Consider the following 15,043-nt stretch of genomic DNA (forward strand, 5'->3'; position numbering starts at 1 on the left):
GCTTCAGAAAACTTTGTGTCTGAATTGATCACTTGTTGAAAGGACTGTCCATCATATAGCACTTTGTTTGGAATTCACTTCCATTTGAATTTGACTGACTGAGGAAACCTACATTATTTATACAGAAAAACAAGGCTTTTCATTCATAATTTCAGTGGGGGCACAAGGTGCTAATGATTGGTCTTGAATAATTGGGGGGTGCGGTATATTCAGGGCAGTAAGAAGCCCAATTGGCTGCCAAATGGGGATGGTAAAAGTGCCTCAGTTGGAAAGGAAACGATTAAAAATGTGTTCACACATGTATGCAAACCAGCTTCCATTTTTTAAGATGTGAAAAGTATGCGTGAAGACCAGAGGAGAAAATTACAGGGGAAAGTTGCTGATAGGTGATCAGAGCTGCGTGTTTACACAGGTTCTTCCCACAGACTCATTGATTATCGCATTTGTTCTTACATTTCCCAATTAATTTTCCCTTCCCTGTGTCTGTACACACATAGCTATTGAGAGTTGTAATAAAATATACCCTTATGCTCTCAACTACATGCTTTACATTGATTTAATATATGTACTTCTGGAACCGATACTGCACTCTAAAAAAGTGATCCATAGCTTCGAACACTCAGTCAGAATTCTATAGGTACAACTGTAGGTAGACAAACATTTCAGATAGTACCTTCTTCAGGTTACTAGCCGAAATGGCAATGTGTTACCACTGTTAGTAAAGCTGTGGTTGGCTTAAATGTCTCTGTTGTGTTTATTTAATATAATACCCTGGTAATATATTGGTATTCCAGTAGTATTTTTCAAGATTTTCTGGAAGGGTATAGTTGGACTTACAATATATATATTTGTATTATTCTACAATTCATTACTTGGTTTGGAATGTGTTTGCCAGACATTGCTACAAAATTATTACAAGTAACAAGTGACATGGGAAAGGTACATCAAATGCCATTCTAATTTCATCAATTGAAACCTAATAAAGGGGATATTAAGGAAGACAACATATAAGGTTGTACTGTTATTACTGTGATCAAAATAGACCCAAACTCCTTTGTATTACTTAAAGATGCTGATCTACAGTGCATTGCAAGGTACTACACACACTTTAACATAAAATACCTGTAGCCTATCATGCATTTAATGTACAGTTTTTAATTCTTATTATATTGTATTGTTGTGATGCACAAGCTTTAGAAGACTAAAATAAGTTACTAGTCCCCCATATGGACAACAAAGTTTGTGCAAAGAATGCTGTATGTGAAATGTGATAATATTTCTTAATGAATGGTGTGAATAAGCAGCTATGTTTCAATTGCATCTGTATATGGATTCCAGAAATGTAATGTGATGTTTTCTTTATAAAGTGATACGCTTAATTAATTCATTCATTCGTTCATTAATGTACTTTATGTTTGTTGGGATTGGTATAAAAGGAGTCTTAATATGTTCCACTCATGCTTTAAAATGATCCAGATTGCTACATTTCATCACAGTGTGCTGCTCTGATAAAAGGTTAAAGCTATAGTGACCACTCAGCTAACCACTCATATTATTCAGGATGACTAGGCCTGTGGACCACAGGCAGTTCGGTGAATTCTGATCATCATTTCCCAGTCCTGTACCTTGTTGACAGCTTAAAAGGTCTGTAATAATATCTAATATATAATCAACTTTCAAAAGCATGAATCATGATAAAACTGAGACTGGTGTAAAGTAATAAACTATACTATATATATATAACTCTGATATTTGTTCTCACATTGACTCAAACTCAAATTGTTATAGTGCTTTTACAGTTAATTATCAATTATTGTATTACACTTTAACTATTTGCGAGGCAGGTTGTTGATGTCTGTTACTAAAGGCTCTGGAAACATCAACAGCTTGCACAGTATCTGTTGTACTGAGAATAATATGAATATATTATTAAATAGCATTCATTAAAATATTTGAAACCAGACAGTTGACGAGGGTGTGTTGCTTATTTTCTTTATAAACTCATTATTTTCTCTGTATATTTACCACATTTATAAATAAGTCAATCGGCTTTTCTCCTGATTAAAATTCATATACAATCTAAATTGAAAAAATATATTTTTTAAATGTGTATTCAATGCTGTGTTTTGTCATTTGACAACATTGCTATGCAATAAATAAATAGTCGTTTCCTTTCAAAAAGTCGAGAATAATGTTGCAGATCAGTAGCTTAAAAATGTTTCAATATGCAAATATTGAACCATAACATATGCTGTTTCGATGGATAGGTCAATAGGATTGACTGCGAAAATTGACTTATAATCTTGAAGATTTTTTTTTTTTTTTTCCCCCGAGGTAATTATTTGTCAGCTGTTCCAACCAGTGGTCGACTGGGCTATTACTGTTTAATTTAACGAAATGAACAAAAAGCAACCGAAATGGGCAGAAAGTTAACTAAATTTGAGTTCATATATCCTCATGTCTAAACACTTTGAGAGTATTTGGGGGAAATAACATTATAAAATTATACAAAAAGTAAAGGTGTCTCCTACTTTAAGGCTGTTTTTTTATTATTATTATTATTATTATTATTATTATTATTATGCCATTGCCCTTTTAAGTGTGTCCCCCTGCCGCTCTGCGTAGCTGGCACTGAGCAGTGTGAATGTAAGTCCTGTCGAGCCAATGAGCTGGGACCGGATACGATATATCCTCTGGGACAACAACTGCTCTGTTCCTCCTCATATCCACATGACGCCATTTACTAAACCCGACCTCCTCCGAAAAAAAAGAAAAAAGAAAAAAAGAGCAGAAAGACTCAAAAGCACCTCAGATCTCAAAGCAGCCAAACACTGACCAGCAACAGCAACGTTTCTTCAGACACCCCACACCAAAAACCACTGTGAAAGACAAGTATTACAGCGTTGAAACTTGCAAATAGCCAGTAACGTTCTGCAGAGCTGAACATATTGAATTACACTGAAGTATCGTTGCAAAGAGTTGGATTTTTTTTTTTTTTTTTTTTTTTTTTTTTACTTTCTTGCAGAGTATATGCAGATTTGTTGGCTGTCGCTTATGCCCTCGTGTTCATGAGGAAAGGAATATTTTTTTTTCTTGCAAGCCAAAAGTGGAACGTGCGAGCTGTAATTTGATTGGATCGATTGCGACTGTATTGGATTTTTGGATGGGTTTACAACCGGACTGAGGCTGTTTTGGAAACTACGTGACTTGGATCTACAGTACAGTACAGTACAGTACAGTATTTGCAAATTCAAGAGGAGAGGGGTGCAGCGCCGTGATCACGGTAAGCATTTCAATTTGCAAAACATACTTTCGATTTTTAGGATATCTGGAAGAGTTTACATAAAACTTGCATTAACTATTTTGGTTTGGAAAATCACATGGGTATAATACAAAACTATGCCAACACAGATCGCTCTTCTTTTTGTTGTGGTCTGTTTTGCGAAGTGAGTTTTCCATGGCTCCCCAGCTCCGCGCCATTCGCGCTGTTCAGGGGGCGTACATTTGATGTGTTTACTACTAGTGTTAATTTTATGTTTTGGTAGCCTACACATTTAGGGTTCTGTAGAACATGTAAGTACTTTATTCCATAAAAACATATAGCTTTCATTATTAATATTTAAGTTATTGCAAATATAGTTTAGGAAGCTGTGCACCATATTTTGTCAATGTGTAAAAAAAAAAGAAAAAAACATCGGCGATTTTTAGTAATCATTTTTATTAAATTATTTTTGTCAAACGCCCCACCCCTATGCTGGTAAAGCTCTTAGCTTTTTAATCCTTAGTCTGATCACACCGCCTTACTTATAAATAGGGCTTTTTTTTTTTTTTTTTTTTAAGGACAAAACAAAGCACCCAATAAAACGTCAGTGGGAGTAGGGTTATTTTGTGGAGATTATCGCCGAGTTAAAAGTAAGATTTTATGCGGGCACAATTTAAGGTTTTGAGGGTGGTAGATAGAAACATTAACTGTTATGAATACGTTTTAATACAATTTTTACATATTATTTTATGTGCCTAATGTAGAGAAGTATAATTTTAGTGGCATATTACATTTAAACTCCAACCTTTGTAATGTTGCTGCTTCAGCGAATAAATAAATACATATGTAAATAAATAAGTGCAACTCATTGAAATATAAAACTAGCTAAAAATGTCAAGACATCACACAAAGTATAGATTTGATTTTCAGTCGCATCTCAGGATGATATGATAGAGGGTTGATGTCGAGGCGCTGGTTAGTGCGTTGCTCAGGGCAAGGTTTGCACCTGTGTCAGTAGAAAATTTATTATTTTTTCAGTAAGTTTTTATTAAAAAATTTGTGTCAGATAATGAAATGTCAGGAGAGTTGTAAAAAAAAAAAAAAAAAAAAAAAACAACAAAAAAAAAAACGTAGCTATCAAGATATCGCAGTTTGAGTATTTTTTTGACGGTACGTAAAGTATGCTGCTAATAATAATAATAATAATAATAATAATAATAATAATAATAATAATAATGTGGTCTGACTACCGGAAATAACTGAAATGAAAACTACCCTGTATTTCAACACTGCAAGTTTAAAAGGATAGCCAAGTTACTAACACAAATGCATGGATTTGGTAGGAGCTATTTGTTATGTTAAAACGTCTGGTGTGCTACATTGTCATTCACAAGATGGGAATTCGATGTAAACTTTCAAAGGAACAAAGTAGTTAAGTTGTATTACACTGCTTACATCCCCACAGCTAACTTCCTCGAGATTTTTTATTTATTTTATTTTTTTGGAGAGGGGGAGGGTTAAAAGATTGAGTTTTCATGTACTTCCAAAAGGCTTGCAGAATCAGTTTGATCATTTTGGCGTGCTAACTGAAGTGTAGTCAAAACTTAACCATGTGGATTTTAAACAAAATTGAACGTGGAAGCATTTTGTGACCTTCTTGTAGGCCTACTTTTTACTCGGTATTTATTTATTTGTTTATTTGTTATTTAACTTGGTTAAAGTACTGTAATCTACAGTCTTGTTTAGCAGTTCATTTGAAGATGAAGTATAGGCTGGGGTTAATTGCTTCCTCCAAATTTAGAGCTAACTGGACTTAACTGTAAAATGTGGTATGTGTTTTATGTTTTTAATGCATTTTTGGTACTGTATGCTGTATGTTCTAATCTGCTGAATGGAAAGTAGTACTCATTAAGTTTTTGCTGTAGCTTCCGGCCATGGAAATGTGGTTTTGGTCTTTCTATGATGCAGGTCTTGGTTATATTTAACACTAATATAAGGTGTTAAATAGATATGGAAACAGATGATTGTTATGGCTTATGACCATTTCGTTTTTGTAGGTTTTTAATCTTTTTTTAAGCCTACTTCTCCCACCAATAATCCATCTTTGTGTAATTCAATAAGTACAGGCTTAAATAAACTGTATAACATTCTCCTAAATTATTCAGTGTTTTCTATGTTATAAAAATATAAACCCTAGATAGTTAATTTTAATTAAAAACTAGATATAGTTTACAGGAAGGTGGGTAAAATATACATTCATTATGCTTTGTTAGCTTGCCTTGTTCGCTGAATTGCAGTGTACTAAAGTTTAATTTTCAACATGTATTTTCTCTAGGATTTCAGATGTGTTCTAAGCCTGCTGGAGTGATCACTCTTCAGAGTACAGATGGAGACAAGAACTCAAAACGGCAGTGGTTCTCCCGCCCTGCTGCATTTTCTGCGTGACACTGGGAGGCAGCATACAGGAGAACCAGACCGAAGGGATGTCTTGACTCCTCAGGTCCAGGTGTTGTCGCTTGACCAGATCAGGATTATAAGAAGTACAAATGAGTACACAGAAGGACCTACGGTGGCTCCCAGACCTGGGAGTAAACCTGTCACCTGCCAACCTTCCCAGCAAAAAACAGAAAGGGTGCATGGCTTAAGTGAGGAGCATCAGAGGTTCAACCAGAGGGGACAACACCACCACCATCATCACACACATTCTTCTTGGGACCCTTTGACCCATTCTACAAGTATAATGAGCACTGGTTCAAGGAGTAGTACAAGGACAAGTACAAGTAGTACTTCTTCTGAGCATAGGCTTTTAGGGGCTCCTCCTCCCTCCCCACCAGGGCCAGTAATGGACCAGATAATCAGGTTGCAGCCCATGCCTTCGGAACTTAAGTCAGAGCTGAAGCCCTTAAGTGTGGAAAAATGCAGCAAGCACATGTACCGTTGTGAGGACTGTGGGAAATGCAAGTGTGAGGAGTGCACTTCTCCAAGGGCTCTTCCCTCCTGCTGGGTCTGTGACAAGCAGTGCCTTTGCTCGGCACAGGACATGGTGGACTATGGTACTTGTGTCTGCTGTGTTAAGGGTCTCTTTTACCACTGCTCCACTGATGACGAGGATAACTGTGCAGACAACCCTTGCTCGTGTCGTCGGTCTAACTGTTTTGCTCGGTGGTCTGCCATGGGTTTTATGTCCCTCTTTTTGCCCTGCCTGTTATGTTATCTTCCTGGCAAGGGTTGCCTTAAATTGTGCCAGGTCTGTTACGACCATGTCAAGAGGCCTGGCTGCAGGTGCAAAAACACCAATACAGTCTGTTGCAAAGTTCCAAATGTCCCGCCTCGGAATTTCGAGAAACCAACATAGGCAGGACATCTCTAGTAAAGACTTTCGTCATCCACAACAAACAAACTGACAACAACGTTGTAGTTTTGGCACTGTAGTACCACAGGGTTGGGGGATTTACTTCATTTTTTGAAGTGACACGCTTCGTGTTTTATTTTTATTTGTATTTTTTTTAGCTGTCATCTTAACTAGGAATTCTGGAGGGAGCTTTTTTTTTTTTTTTAAAGCTCAAATCCAGAAATGTAATTCTTCACTTGTAATATAATTGATAAGCTAAAGCTGTAAACACTCCTGATCAGTTGTGTATTTTTGTGAATAATACTTGCAAAATATGTAAATTAGCAAATTACTTTTGTTTTCTGCCAGAGATAATGTGTTATATTTTTGTATATATAATATTTCAACTGTGAAAACAATGGTGCCATAGCAATGGCATCCTGATAAAATATTATACTAATATGTTGTACATTTGGTTGAATGTGAAGCAATCCGTATATTTTAAATTAGGCATATTTTGCCTTACACAGAAGCCTACAAATACATGAATCTCCCCTCAGCTACATGTATATTGTACAGTGACCATGAGAAACAGCCTTTATTTTAAAATTTTTCAACATTTAGTGTAAAGAATATTTATTTGAAGTTTTATTATTTTATATAAAAAAAAAGTATTTATTATAAAAGGCATCTTCAAAATATCACCCTTTTTTAAATGGGGGGGACTTCGTTGTTTCTGCAGATAAGGGTGACGCAAATCAGATGCATATGTTCACTATAAAATAGAAAATATATTAACGTTTGAAATTAAACAATGGAGTTTTGTGTTTTTTTTCTTCTCTGTGATACAACTTGTTCATCTGAATACTTCAAGATCTGCTTGTAAATGATGTAATTGCAGTGAAACCCTCTTAATGGGGTCATATATAAAGTCAATTTTGATTATAGTATGTACTGATTCAATGAACCAGTGTTCTGTTTAGTGGTTTACACTGTACTTTACACTATCTGAGAGTTGGTATATCTATCTATCTATCTATCTATCTATCTATCTATCTATCTATCTATCTCTCAGCATCAAAACTAAAACTATTTACTAAAACAGATGTGAAAATGAGTCAATGTCTGTGTTTATACCTCTGTTTTTTGACGTGGTAAAGTCAGACCATTCTCATATTTGATACATCCTCACAGTAAACCTTTAAACCTTGTCTGGACTATCTCCTTGATTTCAGTTGCTTTACATGTCTAATCTTCATTTGCACTCATTCTTTTGAATATTATTATTATAAAACGATCCAGTATCATCAATCAATCGGCATCTAGCTATAGCGGGCATTAATAGACAGTAGACACCTGCTTGAATATCACTGCATCACCTGTGAATCAAATTTATCCGTGCAAGTGCTGGCTTTTGGACAGTCAGTACTAAACAAAGACACAACTGGTCCAAATGTATTTTATTATTCACCAAAACCAGCCAATCAATACTTTGCACAAATGAAAGCAACCAATTCTGTACCTGCAACAGCCAAGTCTGCCAATCGGAGCCTTGCAGCTTGATTGGAGCTCAGACCGCAACATTCAACAACAATAAACTGAGACACAGACAATTGTTTAACAGCGATAGCGTCCTTTGATTGATAGCTCTACCGTGTGGTAGTTGACCGCAACTTTTGGTCGCACTTTTGGCTCGGGACGCTTAACTCCAGTAGAGGTCAACTATTACACAGTAGAGCCTTCATCAACGGGCACTGATGTGCATGTTTTTACAGTTCTTGCTAGCATGGACCAATGATATACAAATCTTGAGTCTTACAGGAAATAAAAATGCAAAAAGCTTTTTTATCTTTTAAAGAGAGGAAGAAAAGAACAGAAGTTGGCTACTTTCCCTTTCAAGCTAGACTGGAATCTTTTTTTTTTTTCCTTCCAAAAATGCATCTGCAAGTTGTAGAGCAGCTGAATGATTTAGCAGGCTTTCTGGTAGGCCGACGATTGGGAAGCATATGCTGCACTTGAGCTTTGTACCCAACTCGACTGTTAAGCCTATGTACCAGATGTTTAGAGTACACACATGCATATCAGGTATTAAAATACAGCGGAGAAAACGACATGCTTTTAAAAACACCTCAAATCAATTGCATTAAGTGCCCGAAAGGGGGACGTGTCAAATTGGTCTGGCAGTTTCAAATTTTGCAGAGTGGGTGCGTATTTAAAATGATTAAAAAAAAAAAAATGGACTGAACTGTTAGCAAGGAACATAGTGAGTGTAAATCCTACGTTTGTCACATGAATTGGTATGTCTATAAAAGCAACTCCCATGCGAACACCAGCAAAAACCAAGGAACTGCAAGGAATGGGAATTGGAATTGGGAATTGCTTTTTAAATATGAACTGGAATGGAAAAATTGACCCTAACCCTGATTAAAAAAAAAAAAACTGATCAACTACAGGGAAACTCTTGGTAACAAATCTCCCCAAATTAACTGTTGCATGGGAAACTTTTAGCTAGATATTTAACCCATTAGCCATCCTGGCTATGATAGTGCATAATATGATCTGCTTTGTGAAGAGGTGTGTAAAATGAATGTGAGCACATAGGGTTGATCATGAAGGTGGCCACTAAAATCCCTTAATGTGTGGTTTGGAAAAAGAACAAGATGAACCCACATGCTTGGCACTAGAACAGATAACCTTGGGATATATTAATCTCAACAAGTAAGTTCCATTCAGGTGGGTCTGTTTGTCATAATGGTTATTGTGTAAGACTACACAGATGTTAGTCGCAGTAAAATAAAAGATTTCCCACCGCTAAATATATATATATATATATATATATATAATATATAATATATATATACGATATGCTACTGTATTAGTACTCATTGTCCTTCCCCGTTGGTATAAAACATCTACTTGTTATATGGTTGCTTACTGGAGGTTTGATGCTCAACAACAAAATGCTTTGCAAAAGACAACCAGCTGCACTGCCCAGCCTCATTTCTTAGAGAACATCCAATTTAAATACGGTATTTTAGACTGATTGTGTGCTGAACCTTGGGCCTTGTTACTCCACTTCAGAGCCCTTACTGTTTATCTGCAGGGGTTTCATTGTATGTATGACCCCGGCTCAAATCAGGAACACATGGAAGGCTATTCTAAACCCAACACAAGTTGTGCTGCTGCCTTTATATCTTACCTAGTAAGTACAATAAAGTCTGAATGTACGCTGTCTTGTTCATAAACCTATAGCACATTTTTGCATTTCACATTGTCTTCAGCTTTTGGATACTCAGTAGTGACAATGGTCAAAGTCATGACTGGCGTTCTATTCTTACCTCCAGGAAACAATGCTACACCTTTTGAGTTCCAAGTGGTTTCCAGTAATTTGTGGTAGCTAAAGTTCTAAGAAGGCTCACTTGATCTTTAGTTTATTAGCAAACCTGTGTAACTGGAAACATGCTTTGACAGGACCACCCAATGCTTGAAGATGAACACAGGTCCCTCCAAGTAAGTGCCTTTGACTCCCAATTGTCCTGTTTGTCTATTTATGGCAAGGCCCAGTTAGCTGGCAAAAAATATCTGTGCACCTTAATGAACAATAACCATATGCAACGAAAATGCAGTCAGACAGTGTTTCAACTTGCTGGACTTCAACTCCTCTGCCTTTTTGCTTGTTTCCCCATGTTTAACAATTCACTGAGTAGCAACAACATACACTCGGACAGTAAGTGAAGATACTTTTGCTATAGCCTTACTTACAACCTCTTTATTTTCACTCAACCACTTACGTTGTTATTGAGGATGTTTCTATTTATTTATTTATTTATTTATTGAGATAAAAAGGCAAAGAATACTAATAGCATGTGAATAACAAGATGGTATATAATTATCCAAAATGACACTTTTAAAATACAGATGTTTGCTTTAGTTTCATTTTGTCATTTTATTTTTGCTGCTCAGTCTGAGAGCATTGGATCCCTGGGTCTAAGCTCTATCATGCATAGCTTTTAATGCATTGTGTTGTAAAAATACTACATATAAAAATAATATATTAATAGTCTGTAAAACATGTTCAAATAGGAACATTCCTTATTTTAAATCAAGTTTTTAAGCTTCCTTTCCCTCATTATCTTAACTGTTGTACATTAGAAACAATAAGTGGTTGGTGACAAGTAGCTCTGTGAAGGCAAAGGGTTAAAGATGTCACTTTAAATGACAAAAGCTGAACAGTTTACCCCATATTCAGCCTCTCATGTATTCATCCTTTTTTCTATGGACTTGGCTATCTCAGCTTTCTAAGCCCCTCAACTACCTGCCCCTAATTGGTATTCTTGGAAGGGGCTTTCTGTTTGTGTGTGTTTTGTATTTGTGTGCTAATGGGCATGAGCTTGCTCAGAAGAGTACAGGATACTCAGAACGGAGAGTTGAGCTGTGCTGCATTTCAACCTTAAATGCCTTTTTAATGTGGCTCAAGCACAAAAGCCCTACTGATTAGAGGGGAAAGATGACACCCTGTGAAATCCTGCCTGTGTAAGCACACACCTAGATGCAAATCAAATTAGCCTACAGTTACAAAAGCAGCTTGCTAAATGTATAGACCTGATTCAAATCGGAAAGATTTTAACACCATTGTTTTATGGTTAGTGCAACCTTACAGCATGTTTTTAAGAAAGACAACTATTTGTGAATGGTTTACTGGTAAAGTAGACCAAACATGTGCATGTATGAATGAAGTGAATTGATTGTTTTGAATTAGTTTTCTGTCTAATAGGAACTGATCCAGAAATATAATTATTTGTCATCCCAACTAAAGCTACTGGTAAACTGAAGTAATGTTATATATATATATATATATATATATATATATATATATATATATATATATATAATTATATATATATATATATACGTGACTATTATATATTGCTGAAAATGTCTGCTTCAATTTGTGAAACAGATTGAATCTGTGCATATAGGAAGAGAGGTTGTATATGCTCCCCCTTAAAAATACACATACACGCAAGTTGTAAGCAAAGTATTCCTCAGCTCAGTGGCTTGACTGAGGTGCAATTGGAAATGCCTAGAATGGCTCTTTGTTGATTTTAGCTCGCACTGCAGTCCAGTGTTGCTGTGAAGCAGAGTGCTATTGAATCTGTTCACTCAGGCAGAGCACTCAACAGGAAGGAAGGAAGCAGCCATTCTTTCTGGTTCTATTGTCTGACCACCAGGCTTAAGCAATCAAACAGTTATGCAGGCTGAGTTGAGGTGCTTGCCTGTTGTGGTGGGGGGAAGGGCAGTATCTCGCAACAACTGCTTACACATTTTCTCACATCAGTTAGATTACTTGAAAAGTTGTGAATAGACTTATTTTAATATACTGCTTTTTAATTTTTTTTTTTTTTTTTACCTTGAGCCTTTTTATCAGAAGAGAAAAAGATTTTGTTCATATTTTGTTGACATATTTGTTTTTCCTTTTTATTTATATGTAAACATTTCCTAATCTTGACTTTACTTATTTAATTCCAACAGGTAACGTTGTCTTTCACCAAATTTGCACTGTCTTGCTTTACCTTATGTCAAGTGAATTATATATAATTACACACTTTAAAAATGCATATCTATGTATTTGTTTGCCTTGCAGTTTTTAAAAAAAAGTATTTCTATTCAGTTTGACTATGGCAATCCTATAGAAGACTTGCAATTCACCACTGAACAGTTTTGAAACTGCTGCCTAACATAAACTTCTACCAGTGCTAACAGACTGCAAATGAGACTTAGACGTGGTCTGTCGTGTGCGGCACAAGACAATTTGACACTTCAGATTTGAACTAAAACACATAAACCACAAGTGGGAAGGAAAAATAAATTCACTGTTTTGGAAGTGTTTCTTAGCACCTGAACACTGGAAATGTTTGATTCAGGAGTCAAGATGAAACAGGTGGGAAGTGAATAATTGTGTTGTTTAAGATGGTCACAGACAAGACCAGAAATACCCCTGGACTGCAGCTTTATATCACTGCATACATGAAAGCAGAGCTACATTGATTTTTAACCTCTTGGGTGATGAAGTTGGATACAGACTTTCGTTTTTAAAGAGGACTTCATTGTATATATATTTTTTGTTTTATCCTATTGAAGTTGGATTGATATTTGTCTATGTTCAAATGTGGGTATGCTTTTAAAATAAAAACATAATGTATACAACACATAGAGCTCTTTATATTATTAAGCACCATTTATAACATGACTGTATTGCCAACAACAAAAAGAAAGAAACTTGGTGTAGGTGACAGGTAACTAGCTGGATCTTATATCTATTCAAACACTTCGGCGGATCAATGGCAGGCAATTAGAACTAAAGAGCAACTCCTGAACACCTTAACACTGACTAAATAGAACATTAACAAAATGACATGGTTTTAACAAGAGCCTCTCAGGTGGATTGCAGACATCATAAAAAGAACACATTAGTTAACATCTATGCTGCAGTATAAAACAGCTCAAGAATAACGTGCCGTTGATATGTCAACAGAATCCTCTGATGGATTGTAGCCTTAGGGTGTACACATTATTCCAATATATAAAATATTACTACTACTATGACTAATAATAATAATAATAATAATAATAATAATAATATTAATAATGTAGCGTGCACGAGGGAAGGCAACAGCATGGCTAGCAGTTGATGTAATCACATACAAAGACATAAGCCTGATATACGCTCCTTGTAAAGTATATCAGTGGTATCGGCGCTATGCTTCAGTGCGAGAGGTCCCAGGTTCGCGCCTGCCCTCCACCTGTGGATTGCCTTGCCCTGTGTGGTGCCTGTCTGCAGGAACAGAGATCACTACATTGGTGTCAGAAGTGGACGCAGGGACCCTGGCATGCATTTGTTGGACTGTAGCCTGGTGAGCAAGTCTGGGGTGGACTTGAGGCTGGCAAGAGAGAGTGTAGTGTGCACGGGGGAAGGCAACAGCATGGCTGGTAGTTGATCTAATCATATACGAGGACATAAGCCTGATATACACTCCTTGCAAAGGAGCCGGCTCTTTTGTACAGTGGTATCGGCGCTACGCTTCAGTGCAAGAGGTCTGGGTTCGTGCCTGCCCTCCGACTATGTGTGGATTGCCTCATCCTGTGTGAGGTGTCTGGCTGCAGGAAAGATTGCTACAATAATAATATTAATAATACTAATAATACATAGTTGTTCTCTGTAGTCAACCAAAGGTGATTTTTTTTTTTAATGCTTTACATTGCATTGCTAAGATGTGCATCATACAAATGTAGGTATAGCCCCTGAGCTGTTAAGTTCTAGACAAGTGCCTGTAGAGAGGGGATGCAGCACCTTTGGTTTGATACTGAGTGTGGCTGCCCTCTGAAAGCATTTAAGCATCTGACTGTTGCCTATTCAGTCTTTCCTTGTCAGACTAATTCTACTTCCATTCGTCAACCTTATTCATCTCAAATAATTTTTTTTTTTTTTTACAGTCATTAAGCGGCATTGAGTGACAGGGAGAAATGGGGAATTTTTGCAAGTGCTTTGTTTTTCTGAGCTTGCTTGACTGTGAAAAGAATTATACTTTCTCCCATGCCCACCTATTTGTGATAATGCCTTGTGTGATAACTGCACTTCAGATGCCTTCTCTTTAATCCCACAAAACTACAAAAGAAAGCTGATCCAAACACTAAAACGGTGATTCAAATGTCACTGTCACTGTTTTCTGACTTTCTGAAATTCAAACAAAATCAGCTCGACAATGTAATCAAGTATGACGGCCAGGAGATAAACTGGATTATGCAGTGGTCGGCAAACCAGACAGAGAAAAACTTTGGTAACTATACGGTTACTTCAAAAACATTTTATATTATTTATGTACTTACTTATGCGGTATCAGCTATATTTAAACAAAATATATAAGTCAATATTTATTTACGTTTGCTGTATCAGATATATTTAAACTAAATATATAAAGTTGTATTTACTATCCAATCTTGCCTCACATATTTTCTTGACTGATTCATATATTAAATACTGCATCCCTCGGGCATATACAGTGGCTTGCGAAAGTATTGACCCCCCTTGGCATTTTTCCTATTTTGTTGCCTTACAACCTGGAATTAAAATGGATTTTTATTTGGATTTCATGTAATGGACATACACAAAATAGACCAAATTGGTGAAGTGAAATGAAAAAAATAACTTGTTTAAAAAAATTCTAAAAAATAAATAATGGAAAAGTGGTGCGTAAATATGTATTCACCCCCTTTGCTATTAAGCCTCTAAATAAGATCTGGTGCCACCAGTTACCTTCAGAAGTCACATAATTAGTTAAATAAAGTCCACCTGTGTGCAATCTAAGTGTCACATGATCTGTCACATGATCTCAGTATATATATATATATATATATATATATATATATATATATATATATATATATATATA

The 15,043-nt window shown here is 36.1% G+C and overlaps 1 protein-coding gene across 1 annotated transcript; it reads left to right on the plus strand.

Moving 5' to 3' along the window:
• The first annotated feature begins 2,625 nt into the window (after positions 1 to 2,625).
• LOC121328164 (protein sprouty homolog 2-like) lies at positions 2,626 to 7,405 on the plus strand. Its single transcript, XM_041272698.1, has 2 exons — positions 2,626 to 3,283; positions 5,598 to 7,405. Exon 2 carries the CDS (start codon positions 5,649 to 5,651, stop codon positions 6,615 to 6,617), a length of 969 nt encoding a protein of 322 aa, XP_041128632.1. The 5' UTR covers positions 2,626 to 3,283; positions 5,598 to 5,648; the 3' UTR covers positions 6,618 to 7,405.
• The last annotated feature ends 7,638 nt before the right edge of the window (positions 7,406 to 15,043 follow it).

This window comes from Polyodon spathula, chromosome 15 (assembly GCF_017654505.1).
Source record: "Polyodon spathula isolate WHYD16114869_AA chromosome 15, ASM1765450v1, whole genome shotgun sequence".
NCBI lineage: Eukaryota > Metazoa > Chordata > Actinopteri > Acipenseriformes > Polyodontidae > Polyodon > Polyodon spathula.

Excerpts from the sequence above, each read along its gene's own strand:
- LOC121328164 (XM_041272698.1), top strand. The coding sequence starts at position 5,649 with ATGGAGACAAGAACTCAAAACGGCAGTGGTTCTCCCGCCCTGCTGCAT.